General features: G+C 40.2%; 3 protein-coding genes across 3 annotated transcripts; all 3 read right to left on the bottom strand.

The window, feature by feature from the left end:
* Positions 1 to 866: 866 nt before the first annotated feature.
* On the bottom strand, positions 867 to 1382 carry LOC138904669 (uncharacterized). Its single transcript, XM_070193173.1, has one exon. The coding sequence runs from the start codon at positions 1380 to 1382 to the stop codon at positions 867 to 869; it is 516 nt and encodes a 171-aa protein (XP_070049274.1).
* A 6855-nt stretch (positions 1383 to 8237) lies between these two features.
* Positions 8238 to 8708, bottom strand: LOC138904668 (uncharacterized). Its single transcript, XM_070193172.1, has one exon. It carries the CDS (start codon positions 8706 to 8708, stop codon positions 8238 to 8240), a length of 471 nt encoding a protein of 156 aa, XP_070049273.1.
* Positions 8709 to 10824: 2116 nt separating this feature from the next.
* Positions 10825 to 11301, bottom strand: LOC138904667 (uncharacterized). The gene has a single exon (XM_070193171.1). It carries the CDS (start codon positions 11299 to 11301, stop codon positions 10825 to 10827), a length of 477 nt encoding a protein of 158 aa, XP_070049272.1.
* Positions 11302 to 20399: the final 9098 nt, after the last annotated feature.

Here is a 20399-nt window from a genome sequence, read left to right as displayed (position 1 = left end):
ACTAGACTCATATATCTTCAATTTGATAGGTAGATCACCCCATAATTATAATTATATTGGGAGACAAATGTAGTAACATGTGACCTAAAGTTTAAGTAAAATTATAAACGTAAGTTGCGACAACTTTTATCGACTTTGTTTCATAACTCGCTTGACTTCAAGACTTATGATATGGATATTATATGATTCAAATACATTAAAACATGACCTCTTGGGACAATTAATCACCTCTAGTGTTACCCGAAAATACGGGTTATAACATCCTTGATTCGTTTAACTTCTAATACTTGTTAACCACTCTTATACACCCTTGTATCGTTTAAGACCAATAGGATTAACTTCTTATCATCTCAAAGATAATCTCTTCTTGGATTTACGTCGACTAACTTACGGCGTGATCTAAGGTACGCGAATTTGGGTTGTAACAACGTAACCAGCGACGTTCAGTTTCTCATACAGTTAGGCTATGGGTTTAGCACTTGGGGTGTATTGTCTAGGAGGTATGCGATCGAAATTTAGATGTGGCTTTGGGTAGTTTTGTTTGGCGGGTGGAGGTAAATGGTAATATGCGGGTTGCATGTTGTAGGTATGGTAGGTGGTGGTAGGGTATTGGTCTTTTGAGGGTGAGGTTGATATGTGGGTGGAGGTGTTTAGTATGTGAGGGGAGACTTAGGGCCCAAGGCTACCATCACAGAACCCACTTCTTTATTCTTTGAAATACCTCCTGACTGCAAAGCTTTATTCGTGGCCTGCAGCGCCTCAAAATTTTTTACCATCCCGCTCTTGATTCCTTCTTTTATTCTCTCTCCTAACTTGATGATGTCTGAGAACTTGTGATTCTCGATAACTATCAATCTTTCATAATATTATGGATTGTATGCTCTAATAAAGAACTTGTTCATTTGTTCTTCTTTGGGTGCTGGATTTACCTTCACGGTCTCTAATCTACAACGAGTAGCATGCTCGCGGAAGGTTTCTCTCGGCTTCTTCTTGAGGTTTTGAATATAGAAAACATTTGGCGCATTTTCTATGTTGAACCTGAGTATGTCTGTGACGTCTGATGCCATACTTACCCAATTCTCCCATTTCTTTGGGTTTTGGTTGATATACCAAGACAAGGCGTCTCCTATAAGGCTTCGCATGGACAATTTCATGCGGGTTTGTTTATTCTTATCCACTACTACAAGCTTGTCGCAGTATGTTCTCAGACGTACCTTTGGATCACCAGAGTCATCGAACATTTCTAACTTGGGAGGTTTGTAACCCCTCGGCAGTTCCACATCTGGCTGAATACAAAGATCTTCATAATTTAGACCTTCAACTCCTTTCCCACCTTCAACGCTCTGGACTTTCCCTGTAAGTTTCTTGAGTTCCTCTACCATGCTTCGAATGAGCATGTCCTTCTCAGTCGGTTCAGGTATGTATAGGGTTTGCAAGGGGGTATGGGGTAAGGTTTCCACATAGTTCGGATTGCTTTGATGCGTTCCTGGAACTTGGGTATATGGGTGGTCGTTGGTTGAGATTTGGGGGTTGGGAGTAGGTTGTGGTGCAATTTGGGGAGTGTGATAAGTGGTGTTTTGTGGGTATTGAGTTGGGTGATGGTGATGTTGTTGAGGGGTTTTCACTGGTGGTGGGTTAAGATTTTGGGGAGGTGCGGGATTATGATACTGGTGTTGTGCGTAGGGATTCAGAGCTATGGGTGGTGTATTCTAATTTTGTGTGTTTTGTGGTGGTTTTTGGTTCTAGGTAGTCAGGTTTTGCTGGTTGATATCGGGAACATTGAGAGTAAGGGAAAGGTTTGCCAGATTTCGGACCTGCTTAAGCTCGTTTGGTAGTTCCAGGATTTTCTGCTCCAAATGTAAGACCAACTCATTCTTCCCCAGAGTGCTTCTACCATATGAAGTTTCAACATTTTCAGCCACAACGACATTATCTTCTCGGATACCACTTAAATCATCCATTTTCCCTTTGTCCATGCTTTTGCCTTCCGGGTCGCTAGGTGGAGTAGGAGGTGGAGGATCTCTGAATCTAGTGTGGTATGCTAATGATGCCAGTATGCACGAACCATCCTTTGGGAATGGGAATAATCAAAAATAAAGAAAAAGCAAAAGGTAACCAAGTTAGTAAAGTGAAATAAAAGAGTGTTCGCAATATTTAAACATGTTTCACAGAGTCATGCAATAAGTCGCGTCCTAATTTGGGGGACCTCATTGTGCCTGTGTTAGGCCTAAGCGACAAATAGACTTGGAGAAAATTGGTGCCAACATTTGCTTTATTTCATTAATGCGAAAATGAGCCAAAATAATCTTTTACTAAATCGACAATAATAATAATAATAATAATAATAATAATAATAATAATAATAATAAAGTTACTAATGGCATTTGGTCTTATTACATCGAAATATAATCTAAGCTAGAAAGTAGTAAAGAACATCATCTCCTAATCTACTTGGTCCCTGAAGGACCTTCTCCATGCTTGACTCTCTTGACCCCATCAATCATGCTCCCCAGATAGCGCATGTCTAGCAATAAGTAAGCTTTTGCCAGATTTCCTCCTTCATCGTCGTCCATGCCTTAACAATCACAAAGTCTCTTCCTCATCTTCCCTTCTAGCTCCATCAATCCTTGCTCCATATATTATAATCTCTACGTTGACTTAGTGGAAATTTCTTTCCGTTTCCTTATCACCTACATGTTTGCCTTATGTTGCTCCAGATGCTTAGCTTCGGATTCGAACACCCTTTTGCATAGCCTTTTGTACTTCACCTATGCCTCAACCACTTCATCCATGATCCTATCTTTTAGATAGACTCCTGGTTTGACGTCCCCAGCTACGTCGTCTTCTAACCATGATATATAGTAGTACATATGGCCGGCGTGATACCTGTCTAGCTCAATAGTTTCTCCTTCCACGATGATCTTTTGGTTCCACTTGTGTTGTGCTTCAAACTTAAATGTGATGACATCTCCCTTTAAATCTACCTTGTACTGGACCATGTTGGAAACCCAAGGTATGACTTGTTTTCTTCCAGCTTGCCTCATTACCCTTATAGGATTGCAAGGGTTGATGCCTCATAGCCCGATCAACACCAAATGAGTAGTCCCCTTCGATCTGATGATAAACTCACTACTAGGAACCATTCTAGCATCCAATGCACTTGCTCGTCTATCATATTGTTGAAAACACGCACCCAAGCTACAACATTTCCAGGCTTTGCAAACTTTTTTGGAATAAACGTCATTCTCTTTGGGTGATGGTTGGCTATATAGTCATTCAGTGGCCATCGTAGAATCTCTTGACGGTACTCTCCCCTCTAGAAGTGTTCCAGCAGCCAAACTTTTAGCAGTAGATTACAACCCTCAAAGTGTCTGAATCCCTGCTTGCACCGATCCAGAGCACAATACATCTCAGCTAAGATCATGGGGATGATAGTGTAGGTTTGTCCTTCGATACCATACATTAAGGTCTTGGCGACCATGGCTAAGAGAGTATGAATCCTTCCTCCTTACATTAGAAATATCAACAACCCCAAGAAGCAGAAAATGAACACATAGACCTGGCGATGCACCCATCCTAAGGAAGTATTGGATAGTTCATCGTGATGAAGGCGATATGATTTGTTATGCCCATAATGCTCGTAGAGAAACTCAAAAAGGATGTGTGACTTGTTTAGACAGAGCAGTTCATCATTCTTCTTGAAACCCAACATTTTCAGAAAACCGCAGGGGAGGGGGGGTGAGATTGTCTGACACCAGTAGTCCTGGACTATCCCATATTAACTTGGCAAAACCCCTATTCCTTATAGGAGAGGTGTCATTTCTATATTGCCAAATCGAAAAAAAGCTCTTTCCTCATCCCAGAATATGGTAGCGGCCTCGATCAGTTCCCTATTTGGTTGAATGTTTAGCAAAGACTGTAGGTCACTAAGTACTCTCCTCACCTGATTTTTGTCACAATGTGCAAGGTCATTCCACCAGTCAAGTAGCAAAGGCGGGATGTTCTGGACTATACTGAACCTGGGGATTTCGTGCTTCGTTTCTGCAAACAAATAAAGTTAACCCTTTCCTCTCTCCATATTCGGCTACTTACGCAATAATGATCAACATGTTGGCACATTTTCTCCAAGTAATGCACATAACATGATAGTGTCCTTTGGGATTATGAAAATCCTGTCGGACTTTGGACAAGGTTTATCTAAACAGGATGTTACATCAATAACGCTTCAACTCGTACTAGGTTTAGCTTGATGCATGTATATTTCAAATTGGAGTGGGGTTTCTTGAACGATCTAGACTGGTACTCCCATGTGGACAACTTGAGAAGAAAAGGCACGTGACCATCGACTGCACCGCTGATTGACTAGTCTGTCGCAAATAACCATTCTGAATTAAAAAGGGTGATTTTAGGAAAGCGCAAACTCTCATCAAGCATCGCTATATTGATAATTAGTATGAGTGGAGTATGATGCGGAGCATGCTTTATGAAGAAATGATAACACATTACCAAGTATTTGCATGATAAAAGTACGTAAAAGAAGTAAATAACATAGTAAAGGCGAACATGAAAAGAAGAGGAAAGAAAAGAAAGATAAAAGAGAGAAGTCAGTTTAGATCATGAAAATATGCGGGAACGTAATGAAGCAGGTAGGGAAATATGGAGGGGAGAGTCATAATATAGTAGTCTTAGAGAAGATAAAGGGGACAGAGAGAGGTCATACATGTCATAACAAATAAAGAAGAAGAAGGGAAGGGATGTGCATGTCATAGCAATTTAAAACAAATAAATGTGAATAAGGGATAGGATGTGCATGTCATAGCAGTTTAAAACAAATGAAGAAAAATAAGAAATGTAATCCACATAAGTCAAGTTCGTTATGGTAAGAGCCTAAGTATATCCCCAGCAGAGTCGCCATTCTGTCGGGCCCCGTTTTCTCGTGAAAGCAGGCTTTGACATGTGACAAATCTTTTATTCGAGGCATTAAAAGAGAATGGTCACCACCTAATTCTTTTAAGGTTCGTTAGGTCACCTATTTGCGAATAACTCTGTTTGACTAGTCTGTGTCGCCAAAGATCGGGTAAGGGCTCAAGTTACTTTGAAGAGAAGATGTTAGGTACTCTTTAAGGTCCACAATTGTGAGTCTCGGCCGAATTTTGAACTATGTGGATTATGTGATTATTTTAGGTGATCAAATAAACAAAGGGAAAAATAGAAGTCGAAGAGTCTTATCATAACACATGAGTATTGGTACAAATCCTTAATGATTACAAGGATACAACTACATTGGTCTATGTAAATGACTAAGTGTAGATACCCAACATATAAATAAAGGGGGGTGGGGGGGTCCTATGTATTTTAGCCTAAAGGATCACCACGTGCAACATAGATAATTCTTCGCAATTCCATTAAGGTAGGGGTTGCTCATATTATTCAACATGCCTAACGTGGCCAAGTTTGAATTGAGTCAACTCATTGAGTAAACGACCTCAAAATCAGGATTTGAATGTTCCAATAGTTTCGTATGATGATTTTGGACTTGGGCATATGTTCAGATTGAGTTTCACGTGGGCCGGGAGCGTTTTAGCGCTTATTCTTGAAAGTTGGCATTTTGAAGGTTTTTTAACTTGAAGTTGATTTTGGTGTTATGTATGTTCGTTTGGAATTCCAAGCCTTGTAATGGGTTTGTATTGTGATTTATGACTTATGCATAAAATTTGGCGTAATTCTGAGTTGTCTAAGTATGTTTCGACGCGATAGGAGTTTCTTGAAATGAGTTTGAAGCTTAGAAGTTGATTAATGTGGTTTTGAGGTGAGATTCTTTATTTCAGTCTTGTTTTATGTGTTCCGAGGCTTTGAGTAAGTCCACAATATGTTTATGGACTTGTTGGTGCATTTGGACGGGGTCGGGGTGGCTCGGGTGTGTTTTGGACCACCCGTAGCAAGTTTGAACTTGACTGAAATTTCTGGTGTGCTTCACGATCGTGAAGGTTGTCCCGCGATTGTGATGAAGGCTGATGAAGGACTCTAATTATGGAATGGGAAATAAATTATATATTTGAGTTCGTGAAGTCATGAGTAACATTTATCTTTGAAAACTTTCGAAATCCGGGCACGTGGGCCCGGGGTGACTATTATGGACTTTCTGAAATTGGTTGGGAAATTAGTTTAATAGTTAAATTATGAACTTTTGAGAATATATTGATTAGTTTATACGACTTTTGATTAGTTTTGGATTGCTCGACATCGTTTGAGGAGTCCTAGTGAGGTTAAAGAGCCGGATAGTCAACTTGGAAGCGAGGTAAGTCTCTTTCTTAACCTTGTAAGAGGGAATTTATCCCATTAGATGTATTAATTGTTGTGTTCTACTTGTTATTGTGAGCTACGTATGCGGTGGCGAGAGTCCGTATGTAGCTATATTTATGTTATATCCGGTAGACTTAGATTCATATCATGCCTTAGTTGTGTTATTCGTATTTACCCTGCGTACTTGATTTCCTTAATTTATGACTGAGATTGAGGTTAGAATAAAAATATTGATGTAAAACCCCGGAAAATTTTGAAGTACTTAAGTGTAAAGCCCGGTAAAATTTGCAAAAGAAAATAATGTTTCGTGGTGTAGAATTGGGCTTACGTGTTTAAGGATGCACCGGAATGTAAAGGAAATATTTTGGCGAAAAAGCGCATTTATGCGGTTCCATTATGCGACGGCATAATCACTCTGCGGGCCGCATAATGGCCGCAGAAGTGAGGCAGGAGAGGGCTAGATTGAAGGCAATTCAGCGGTCGACTATGCGACCGCATAACTGTTATGCGGTCATTATGCGACCGCAGAACAATTATGCGGATCGTATAGTGACCGCATACACAGCCAATTCTTTTGGCTGTTTTGTAACCAATTATGTGACCAATATGCGGGCCGCATATCGGTTATGCGATCGCAGACCTTGTTCCGGAGCTCCATTTTGGGTTTTTAAAAGCCGACCCTATTTCATTAAATACAATCTTTGGGCCATTTTTGAGCTATAATCTGACATTTTAGAGTGAGAGAGGGTGCCCTAGAGGGAGAAGGCGTTCTTCAATAATTGTTCTTCAATTCTTGCCCAAGTTTTGGAAGATTAAGAAGGGAAACTCACTAGGTCTTCATCCTAGAGGTAAGATTCTATACCCTAAACCCTAAATTCGAAATTATCTGAAAATAGGTAATTAGCAAGATAATTGTTGGGCATGAGAGTTGTTTATTTTATATGCATATGATATCAAGGGGTGTAGGAAGATTTTTGAACTAAGCATGGTAAAGATTGGGTTGTGGGATGATGGAATTCTCCATAAAAGGACCTTGAAACCTCATGCACACACAGTGTTTGATATAATGTTCAAATGAGCTAGAATTATGATCATCTTCCTAATTTTGATTCAATTTATTATATTTTTACAATAGATTGAAGTTGCTAAGAATTCCGAAACATTTAGAGTGTAAGGAAGCTCAAGTCAGGTATGTTGGTTAAACTATTCTCTTAGAATTGGATCCCACGATATTCATGTGAATTATGTAAGTCTCGAGTGGATCATTATAAAATTAGTTGTTCTGAGCAAGATTGGGTTGAAAGAAATATGTTCAACAAGTATTCCAAATGCTTTATTTATGTTATGTTATCAACTGAGGATGTGTTAAAAATATGGGCGGTGCATTAGAAATGTTCGACTTCAAGTTAAATTCAAACGAAGGCTTTTATGCAAAATTTTGTGAAGAATCTCTATGTGCCTTAGCCTCTTAATTGCTCACATCTGTACTATATGCCTTGATTTGAATTGTTGATGATGTTGATGTTAGAAAGTGAATAGGTGAGCATGAAATACTAAATATGGCCAACATGCCAAGAATGATCTTATAGTAATGGCCATTAGTGCCAATGAAATGAAAAGATGTGAAAATAATACGAAATGCGATGATTGATATAAAAAGGTTGATGTCTCGAATAAGACAGCCTATCCGGTTGGGTCGTGATCGGAAACCATGCCACACATATGGTGGTGATTGTGCTGGAAATTATAATTTAAATTGTGATTGTGGTCAATGTCCCAAATTGACAACCTTCAACGAAACTCATTTTCTTTGATTCGTTTACCCTTTAAATTTCATGGCACTTACTCATCACCTGTTATAAATGGCACAAATGCTTATAACCTCAAAAATAATCTCATTCCCAAGTCTACATCAATAATCTTACGATGAAACTTTAACGTACGGAAACTCGAAATGTAACAACTCCATGATCAACTTCAGAATCTTGAATGACAATGTCCGCCAGAAGAATGAACTTATCATCCAGGACCAAAACATCTGCAATCAAACCCAACGGCTTTTTTATGCTACGATTGGTCATTTGCAATCTCATAGAAGTGGGTATTGGTTGTCCAATCCACAAAGTCTTGAAAACTGAGCAGGGCATCAAATTTGTACTTTCCCCAAGATCACAAAGAGCTTTACCAAACTCGGCATTTCCAATTGTATAAGTAATCGTGAAAGCACCGGCATCCTCCAACTTAGGAGCCATTGAATGAACAATCGCTCTCACTTGATGAGTGACTTTGATGGTCACAAAATTCATCGACCGCTTCTTTGTCACAAGGTCTTTCATAAAATTTGCATAACTGGGCATTTGTTCCAAACCTTCTACCAATGACACATTGATTGAAAGACTCGTCATCATTTGAATGAACTTTTTGAATTGATTCTCACCATTTTACTTGGCAAGTCTTTGATGGTATGGAGGTGGAGGATTAGGAAATGGTCCCCTTGAATTTTGCACTACTAGATTCGGTATGTCAATGATGTTTTCCCTATACAGGTTCACCTCCTCTTGAGTCTCTTCCACACTATCATATAAATCAAACCGAACTTCCTCATTTGGTTGAGCAACATTGTTCGGGATCTATTCTTCTTGCATTACATTATCATCATCAACAAGTCACCTTCCACTTGAGGTCGGTGCATCCCCGCCTCTTCCACTTCTTGTGATAACAGTCATAGCATGCCCCATATTGTTACAACCCTTTGGGTTTACCACCGTGTCACTTGTTAATACACCCTTAGGTCAAGAATTTAGAGCTTGAGAGATTTTCCCCAATGAAATTCTAGATTGCGGATTGATGTGTTGTATGAGTCAAGTTGGGCATCCGAATGGGCATTCTTTTGGTGGGTTGCTCAGTTATTGATACATTGGGGGCCTTTGTAAACCCGACCCCCGGCGGCCTTGATTCTTACCCCAACCATGTTGGTTGTTGCCTCCCCAATTTCCTTGGTTGTTTCCACTACAGTTTCCTTGATTATTGTTGTTATGCCAATTCCCTTGATTGTTAGAACTCCAATTGCCATGATTGTTTTGTTGTCATCATTGTTGTTGGTTTTGGCCTTGGAAGTTGTTTCTTTGCCCTTGAAAATTGTTGACATATTGCACTTCCTCCTCTTGCTCATTATAAGAATCATTTTGAACAAAACCTCCATCACCTTGCATATAGTTGTCCACTCGGGTTTTCATTTGTGGATAGTTAGTCCTCTTCTTGTTCACCATAAAATTCACTCTCTCTATAGCATGAACTTTCTTAGATTTAGTTGAGCCTTTACTAGTTGATATAAAAAGGTTGATATCTCGAATAAGACAGCCTAGTCGGTCGGGTCGTGATCGGACACCATGCCGCACACATGGTGGTGGTTGTGCTGGAAATTGTAATTTAAATTGTGATTGTGGTCGATGTCCCAAATTGAAAACCTTCAACGAAACTCATTTTCTTTGATTCGTTTACCCTTTAACTTTTACGGCACATACTTATCACCTGTTATAAATGGCACAAATGCTTATAACCTCAAACATAATCTCATTCCCGAGTCTACATCAATTAACTTATGATGAAACTTTAACGTACGAAAATGTGAAATGTAATAACTTCATAATCACATTCACAATATTGAATGACAATGTCCGCCAGAAGAATGAATTTATCATCCAGGACCAAAACATCTTCAATCACACCCAACGGCCTTTTCATGCTACGATCGGCCATTTGCAATCTCATAGAAGTGGGTATTGGTTGTCCAATCCATAAAGTCTTGAAAACTGAATAGGGCATCAAATTTGTACTTGCCCCAGAAAACTGAATAGGGCATTCTGTAGGGTGGAATAGATATAGGATGCGTGTCGGGCATCACATCAACCCCAAAATTAATCTCCCTGTCTGGTGGGATCCCAGGAGTTCATCCGGAAAGACTCCCAGAAATTCATTCACAACGAGCGCGGGCTCAGGCGTAGGTGGCTCAATATCGGTGATCGTATTTCGGACCAAATGGTAAATACACCCCTTGTTGATCATTTTATTGCCTTAAGGTAAGAAATAAACCTACCCTTCGGCACTACATCATCACCCTTCAACTCAATAACTGGCTCATTTGGAAATTCGAACCTAACAGTTCTGGTTCGGCAATCAAGCTTGGGAAAATATGTATAAAGCCAATCCATCCCCATTATCACATCAAAATCGACCATTCTCAATTCAATAAGATCAGCCACGGTATCCCGACCATGCATCGTGACAACACAACCCCTATAAACCCACGCGGCCAAAATAGACTCACCAACCGAAGTAGATACAAAGAACGACTCATGAAGTTGTTCTGGTACTATCCCAAATTCCATAGCAACATAAGGAGTGACATATGACAAAGTGGAACCGGGATCAATAAGAGCATACACATCATGGGATTGGACAGATAATATAACTGTGACAACATCTTGAGAAGCCTTTGATTCCTGATGCCTCCGCATGGCATTAGAATCTGCTGGGTCCTCCCGAATTCTGTGCACCACCCCTAGCTGCACCACACCCTGTGGGTGCTGGGGTGCCTCGAGCTGGAGGTGCTGTAGATGTAGTAGCCGCAGAATTAGCTGGATGTGCTGTACCTCTGCCCATAATTTGGCAGGCCAAGCGGCAATATCTCTGAATGTGACCCCTCACACCACACCCATAGCATACTGGTAGGTCCATGAAGCAGGACCCAAAGTGCATCCTCCCACACTTAGAGCATGGAAGCCTTCGCTGTTGAAACCTTCTGTCGGGCTGACCCTGCTGGTGGAGTCCCATGTTGCCCTGACTGGGTCCAGATGATTGTGCACCCATCGAAGACTTGGCGAATGATTGGGATGGTCCTGATGACCCTCCCCCGAATGCCGACCTACCACCACCACCACCGGAAGAACCACCAAAGTTGCCCGCGAATCGGTCCTTGTTGCTACTCTGACGCTCCATTCTATTCTTCATTTTGCGGGTCTCTGTTGCTTAGGCAAATGCCACCATCTTACCATAGTTCATATCAGAATTTAAGGCAGCTGTAGAGGCCTCATTATTAATCAAGGGGCTAAGGCCCTGAACAAACTGGCGCACTCTAGCCTCCATAGTGGGCAATATGTGAATAGTATACTTGGACAGGCACGCAAACTCCATATGGTACTCCCACACATTCATACTACCCTGCTTCAGGCTTTCAAATTCAGCGGCACGAGCTGCCTTAGTTTCGGCAAGCAAGAAATAATCCATAAAGGCATCTGTGAATTCACCTCACCTTGCCGGAGGGCTTCCCTCCTCACGGGATTCCTCCCACAACTCAAACCAAGAATAGGCCACCCATTTCAGGCGGTAAGAGACCAACTCTACTCCCCCCGTCTCTATAGCAAGCATAACCCGGAGAGTTTTGTACATCTCATCAATGAAGTCCTGGGGGGTCATCCTCGGGATCAGTTCCCATAAACACTGGAGGATCTAACCGAAGAAACTTGTTCACCCTGGAACTAGCAGATTTTCCTGGATTATTGGAAGAAGTAGGCCCAACACTCGATCTCTGGGCCTGAGAAGCCACCATCTGTGTCAACATTTGTATGGCTCCCCTAAGATCAACATCAGACACACCAGAATCGGAAGTTGGAGCTGGAACTGGTATATCAGTTGGAGGAACCGTTGCACCTTCTGTAGGTATTGGGACAGGTGCGGTCTGATTAGTTGTATCAGAGTCAGTAAGTGTAGCAACTGGAGGAATATTCTCACTCCTCGAGTGCTCACCCGCATCATCAATTATAGGATCAACTATCACTCCTGGGGTGACATTGGCTCTTTGGCCAGTTCTTGCCTTCTTCTTAGGTGCCATGTACTGAAAATTAGAGCAACTCAGGAGTTAAAGGAGGAATAATCTTACAACCAGCATTATCGAACGATCAAGAACATGAAATAAGGGTATTATTCCTAAATGCCCATGTAGCATCCTAATCATAGATGTGGTCGACAACACACCGATAATAAGGACTCTACCAGACACGGCTCCGAGACATCCTAGGACACTTTAAAACCTTAGGCTCTGATACCAAGTTTGTCACGCCCCAAAACTGAGGAGCGCGACCGACGCTCAACCGAGTGAACCCGACCGAGCAAGCCTGTTAAATTTCATTCTACCCAAATTCATCCACGAATGGAGATAATACATATTTTCATTAATTAGACAAAAAATGTTTATGTCTACAATACCAATTCATTACCAATAGTTTCATCATTTTTAAAGTCTCAAATAGACAAATACTACAGCCACAACATAACATATTTTGACTTCCCCAACACCAATACACAACCTACACTATGTCTACGGAGCCTCAACAGAAAAAGAAGAATACAATAATAATGACGGCAACAAGGGCCCGGCTATACCTCAAACAGAATAGACAAAGTACAAAGGATTCAAGACCCCGGGATGAAGTGGGGCTCACCAAGTCAGCTGGAAAGAAGGTGTTCTACTATCACTGATCAATACCTCCTGTTATGGAACCACCTACATCCATTTAAAGATGCAGTGCCCCGGTAAAAGGGACATTAGTACCGTCGAATACTACTACTATGAAAACCAAACACCAATTTAAGAATTTAGAAATACAATATGAATATGATGAATCAAGGTGACAATATCATAATATAGATAACCGTTTAAACCAGAACGAGCTTCTTAAGAGCTATCAATAACATTTATAAGATTTAAGATGAGATCTTCTATAACCATCTTCACACAAAGCGGTCCTGCTGCCTCACCCAATGTATGCAGGTGGAGGTGTACATACAATACCACAATTCTACACAAACGACCCTGCCGCCTCACCCCAATGAATGCAGGTGGATGTATAACCACAGCACCAAGAACCTATAAAAAGTGGCTATGCCACCTCACCCTAGTGTATGCGGGTGAAAATGCATCAATGATACCAATACTAACACAAACCGGCTATGCCGACTCACCCTAATGTATACGGGTGGAGGTGCAGTCCCACAATATCATAATCCCCACACAAAGCGGTCATGCCGCCTCACTCCAATATATGCTAGTGGATGTGTATCACAATCAAATCTCTACACCACTTGGCATAATAACTTTCACATAAATCATGACTAGAAATTATAACATATGGATACACAATCCATAGTTTTGGACACATCCTCAATTTATAATGCACTATGATAAGAGCATTAGAAACATGAATTTAACATATATCTTCATCACAAAACTTAGCGGAATACTCGATTTGTAATCAACATCTCGGAACTTACAAGGATAATAGAAATTCCAATTCTTAAAGAAGGGTTTAGCCAACATACCTCACTTGAGCTTCCTTACACTCTAAATGTTCTAGAATTCTTAGCAACTTCAATCTATTTTGTTCAATATAACAAATTGAACCAAAATTAGGAAGATGATCATGGTTCTAGCTCATTTGAGCATTTTATCAAACACAGGTGTGCATAAGGTTTCAAGGTCCTTTTATGGAGAATTCCATCATCCCACAACCCAATATTTACCAAGCTTAGTTCAACAATCTTCCTACACCCGTTGATATCACATGCATGTAAAATAAACAACTCTCATGCCCAAAAATTATCTTGCTAATTACCCGTTTTCAGATAATTTCGAAATTGAAGGTTAGGATGTAGAATCTTACCTCTAGGATGAAGACCTAGTGAGTTTCCCTTCTCAATCTTCCAAAACTTGAGCAAGAATTGAAGGACACCTTCTCACTCTAGGGCACTCTCTCTCACTCTAAAATGTCAGATTATAGCTCAAACATGGCCCAAAGAGTGTATTTAACGAAATAGGGTCGGGTTTTAAAACCCCAAAAATGAAGCTCCGGAACTGGTTATGAGATCACATAATCAATATGCGGACCGCATATCGGTCGCATAATTGCCGACCAAAACGACCAAAAAACCTGTCTGTGTATGCGGTCACTATGTAGTCCGCATAACTGTTATGCGGTCGCATAATGCACTGCAGAACATTTATGCTATCTCATAGTCGACCACATAATTGCTTCCAGACAGCTCCTCTCCTGCCTCACTTCTGCGGCCATTATATGGCTCACAAGCTCGCCGTGAAGAATTTCTTTCTGGTGCATTGTTCAACCCAAAAACCAATTCGGCACCATGAAACATTATTTTCTTCTACAAAATTTTACGGGGCCTTACATATGGTGGAGGCAGCAGTAGAACGGGCATGTTGTCTTGTGGTCCTCGGCCTCTTTGTTGTGGCACTTGACATACCTCATCGAGTTGTTCCTCCTTACCGTCCAAGTCCCCCAAAGGCATATTTCAGAGGTCATTGTTTGCCATTATTGTACATAAGATTTCTTAAACACGTTCGTAACACGGAAGGGAAAGAAGATATACCAAAAACACACTCAATTTTATAGCTAACATCGTTTAAGCTCCTAGGCAATGGCGCCAAAAATTGATCCACTCCTAATCCACACTCAACAATGAGTGGAAGAGATCATTGGAAGAATAGTACCCAACCATGAGTCGGGGTCTATTTTCTCAGGGAGCTAAAAATGGGTGTTGGAGTATACTTGATGCGTGAAGATGAAACAACTATTGACTAGAGAAAAAAAATTAGATATTGACTAATTGTTTTTGGTTGTTTTCAAATAGGCAAAAGGGCCTAGGGATGTAACCTTTCCCTAGGTGTTCACCTAATGGGTTTATTATGTTAACACTTGTTTTAGTAATTGGGGTGTATTATATCTCTCAACTCTAAGTTACCCACTCAATACCTCTCAGCCATAGAGTGATTTTGCTCAATTTGAATTTCTCAAGCCCAAATGAGTATCAAGTTAATTGTTTATATGAGCTCATGTGGGGTTTTCCCTATCTCTAATTCAATCCCTTTATTTAGGCTATTCAAATACTTAACTAGACCAATTTCTTGTTAGCCAAGTTTTCCTGGACTAGGTCCCTCCTTCTCAAGTAGATACCCATAAGGTTAATGCCCTAGGGTTCGGTTGCAACCATTAAATTAAATTCCATGTGCGGTCCGCACATTGATTGAGTCTGCAGGTTGAGAGATTTTTCTGCCGCACAATTTGATTTGCGACCGCACTTCAGCTTCTGTGGTCGCACAAATCATGTACGGTATGCACTTCTAGCAAGGCTTCAGTCTTGGTCATTTTGCACACTCTCTGAACTTTTTGATTCTTGTCAGTGAGACCATGTTTTGCGGCCGCACAAATTGTCTGCGGTCCGCACTTCTCTTAAATCACTTCTGGGCTTCTACATAAGATCTGCCGCCGTAGAGAGAATTTTGCAGTCAGCACTTTCTTTTACGGCCGTAGAAATACTTCTGCAAACTGCACTTCTGGTACGTTGCGCTCTTTCTTGTCTTGTGAGCCGGAACACTCCTTTTTGAGTTGGATTTCTTCATTAGAGTCAAAATCTCCAATATTCCTGCAATTTGCACACCTTCATTAGTTTTGGGAACATAAATCAACATTTTCGGACTAAAACTAAAGCATGAAGGTACTAAAGTAGTCAAAATCCACACTTATCCATATACCACAAGCAGGAAGACCATAACCAAGGCGCAATCAACCATTCAACACCAAGGGCCATCTCACTCAAATTCTGCCACAAGGCCCAAATAGAACCACATCATGTGTGTAAATAGTCAACAGTCTCACAAATCATTGTAGCATAAGAGAGTAATACATGGAAAATATCAGAAAAAGAATAAGATCAACTCTAACATATGACACTCCCTCAATAGTAACTGAGCTGAGTAAACAAAGCCAACTCGATGTAGAACACACATTCTCATTAAACCTACCAATGACCTCAAAATCAATCCCGATATGCACAAAATAGGTAAAGAACCTCCGAAAAGTCCACATTAACCTATCCATAACACATTTACTCAGTTGTCAACCTCTCAACATACCGTCACCGTATACAACCAACGAACAATCTGCCTTTGAGAACCCTCATAGTCTTTAAATTCCTATAATACATGAATATCCACGTCCGATCCCAACTCCACCACTTAAATAAACGATACATCCCTTATACACAATCACCTCACAATAAATATTTCCATAATTCTTCCGTGCCACAAAGCAAAATCTGAACATCAGTAGTCAACCAACAACCAGGCGATTACCATAATACCAATCAAGCATCTGCAAGTCAAACATAATGCGCCTTCTGAAATATGCACCATTATCAGGTGATACATACAGTGCCAGCATCCTTTTAAATTTCTGAAACCATCAATGATGTCAAGAACTCCTGACCTCCAATTCAAAGCTGAACCGCAACCTCGTACATGCAAACATTAATCCTACACGTCTCACCGCATCTATCATGCCATCATAAGAAAAATATGAGAACTCCATTATCATCCCGAAATTATAAGCCGGACACATATTCTATGAGTCTGAAACCTTCCACTTAACCCCTATCCAAGAAACAATCACAACACCCAACATATTCCTCATCGCTATCGAAAACATCCGCCCCAAGTCGTGGTTGAAATCATTGCGAGCTCTTCGAAACCCATTAGCACAAAACCAAGCCATCAGAATCGATGAAATCTATTACCATGCCAACACGAATCACTACCAAGCTGACCCCATTCTTTTATTTCTCCTCGACTTGCCTTCAAGTTAACACTTCTTGTTGCCAGTACATTATGATCCTTAATCAAAGCTCATCACAAGAGATCCTAGCATGAATCCACGTCATCCTAAAGCCCATAAGACACCGTATTCCCTCTTAAGAATCCAATAATACCACAACCAAAATGCCAACACCAAAGAGATCTTTTTGTGAATCTAAAGTTGTTTCTTTAACCTCTGAAGTGCTGAAATGTAGAATCATTAATGATACATAAATCTTAAACTGATTAGAACTTTTTTGAAAGTCATCCACTCTGCTGTAATCTCAAATGCACTGCCAATACGAGCCGAACAACTTGTGCTCAATCAGTACCCAAATACCTCATGAAGAAACCCCATCTTACAAAACCATGTGAATCCCTTCTCTGTGCATACTACATCCACCACGAATAACAAACCCAAATCATTCCAAGATATCCAATATGCCCACAAAGTATAGCACATCATCCATCCAGCAATTTCCTCATTCGAGTCATCCTCAAAATCAACCTCTTCAAGTCATAACCGATCCATAAGTATGCCTCAGATCAAAACTAACATAAGACATGACCATGCAATCTGATCATCGACCACAGACTCCCCCACTTATCTCGAAGCCACAGAACTTAACAATTGATAACCCACAATGCCATTACTACGTAACTGCCATAATATCTCACTGTAATTCAACTAAGTCCTTCATACGCTCATGTAGATCTAACAATAAAAATAGCTCAAATCATCTGTTAAGAGCATATCCATCCTCCCGATAGCCGTGGGATCTTCCCCAAGCGATACAAACTTAAATTATTGCACATAATATACTGATAGAAAGGAACATCTCCTCACAACATCATAAGGATCACACAACTCATAACATCCCGCAGAAGATAATCCACCTGCTTTGCCTCAATCTAACATCACTCTATGCCCTATCATGGACACAACCACTATACAGCTATTAAATCCTCCCGAATCTGAACTCATCAACAAGACATAACAATCCACTTCATTCCACAAATGAACAACATGAAAGACCCCTCAACATGCCCATATCTCGAGACTGTACCACACATCAAGATAGAAATCAAGCATTCATAGTCTTTTCTCATCCTAAGTAACATTCTTCTTATCACATCCCTACCATCTAAGCACACCCCACAATCATATAATACTCATCATATTGCTACTCAACCTCTCTCTGAGCCATCAATCACACTCCTAGAGATACTACTAGACATATAAGTCCAAAAGCATATACTCACACAATATAAATCTACCGACTGACCCAATCAATTCAACACAAAGAACACATCTCGCACCTCATTAATGTAATAACAAGTCATCGACGCACATATGAGTGGATGGAAGGAATTCAAAGAGATACACTTCAAACTGAATCAATGACGCACGATAAGGAAAGAAAGATGTGAAGTTTCCTATATTCCCTGTAGTCTCTCAAAGATAGGTATGGACGTCATCATATCGATTCGTAAGACTCTACTAAACACTTGCTAATGACTCGTAGAACCTTTGAACCTAGAGCTCTGATACCAACATATCACGACCCAAATCCACCGAGTCGTGATGGTACCTAACCCAACCCACTAGGTAAGCCAAACAATAGTCAACATAGTTCTAATGAAAATAATAAGAAACCAATAAATGAAATAACTAAATTCCCATACAATAATCCAAGGAGTAGTAGTACAAGTCGTGAGCGTCTAAGACTGGGATTTATAAAGCTGGTATGAAAATAAATATAACATCTATTTGAAATATACATGAATAGATTACAAATCTAAAACTACCAAGGACAAGTGGTAGCTATATCTAGAAAAGCAAGTACACCTTCATGCCAGATCTGGTCATCCACAACATCTAAGCTCCAAGATCTACACGTAAGGAGTAGAAATGTAATATGAGTACTACCAACCCTATGTACTCAGCAAGTATCATAACTAACCTCCTTGTGCACTCAATTTTCTTAACGTACTCTGCTCAGTCATGGTAATAAAACATATATATAATGATGATATGCAAATAAATCAGGTAACCATCCAAGGTAATTATAAGTAAAAAAGAAATGCAATAAACTAACATAAATTTGTTGAAGTGCCCAATCCGATATAAATAGTAATCACAACACGACTCTAAGGCCCACATCAGAATCTCAATAATCGAACCAAATGATCGATCAGCCTTCCCAAGGCACACATCAACCAGAAACCTATCGGTTTCTCAAAATCCATATGTACACCATCAAGAAGGAACACGAGAGCGTAACCCAAGGGAGAAGGATCCATACCCATACGCTGCATGGACAACTCACATTCTAATAATATCAACCGCACGGACAACACACATACCAATAACAACAATATTCGAATCCGCATGGACTACTCATGTGCTAAGAATATCAACCGAACAGACAACTCACGTATTGCATGGAAAACTTACGTGCCAATATCACAATCTGTCCGACGTGGTCACAACCTCAATATCACAATCCGCCCAAGGTGGTCACATGCTCAATATCACAATCCGTCTGACGTGGTCACATGCTCAATATCACAATTTTCCTGGCATAATCATGGGCTACTAGTCAAATCATATCACACGGAAAGCAAATATAGAAGAATACATGTACATGATCAATGGGCATCAAATTTTATACTCCGGGACTATCATAAGTGACATGCTAAGGTGTATGCATGTGCAAAGTGTACTATCATAGATCAAATCAGACAATTACATCACGAAAGTAGCAAATACCAGGTTCAATCAGGAGATTAACCTCTACGTAACCTCAAACATGGCTCAAATAGCTCATAACATGGTACAAGTATAAGAAACATCATAGCATAATGCCTAGCAAAAAATTCAAAATATATCATAGCATGAGCACTACCCCGATCATGAATAAATACCCTAATGTATGCACATGGGCTCAACACCGCACATGTGCTCCACCCGTAGCACGTAGATATCACAAATAACTCAAGCGACTAGTGTCTCAACCAAGTTTAGGTAAGATACTTACCTCAAGTGAGGCAAATCAATATTCTTGAAGCACCATCCCAAAACAATCAACCTCCGAACGACTCAAACCTATCGAAAAATAACTCAAAAACATCAAATAATGTCATAGGAAACAAACCCAAACAATAAAGGTCGAATCTCTAATCAAATACCCAAAGTCAACAAAAATGTCAACCTAGGCCCGCATCTTGGAACCTGACAAAACTCACAAATTCCGGCAACCCATTTGAATATGAGTCTAAACATACTAATTTTACTTAAATCCGTCTTTGAATCGATGTTAAAATCCCAAATATTCACTTTAGAAACGTTTTGAGAAAGACATCTAATTTCTCTTTTAAATTCATTAAGTAC

Source organism: Nicotiana tomentosiformis, chromosome 2 (genome assembly GCF_000390325.3).
Source record: "Nicotiana tomentosiformis chromosome 2, ASM39032v3, whole genome shotgun sequence".
NCBI lineage: Eukaryota > Viridiplantae > Streptophyta > Magnoliopsida > Solanales > Solanaceae > Nicotiana > Nicotiana tomentosiformis.
This window is presented reverse-complemented; position numbering and strand designations above follow the sequence as displayed.

What these genes read in the sequence shown, in the direction of transcription:
- LOC138904669 (XM_070193173.1), bottom strand. Translation starts at nt 1,382, where the DNA reads ATGGTAGAGGAACTCAAGAAACTTACAGGGAAAGTCCAGAGCGTTGAA.
- LOC138904668 (XM_070193172.1), bottom strand. Translation starts at nt 8,708, where the DNA reads ATGACGAGTCTTTCAATCAATGTGTCATTGGTAGAAGGTTTGGAACAA.
- LOC138904667 (XM_070193171.1), bottom strand. Translation starts at nt 11,301, where the DNA reads ATGGAGCGTCAGAGTAGCAACAAGGACCGATTCGCGGGCAACTTTGGT.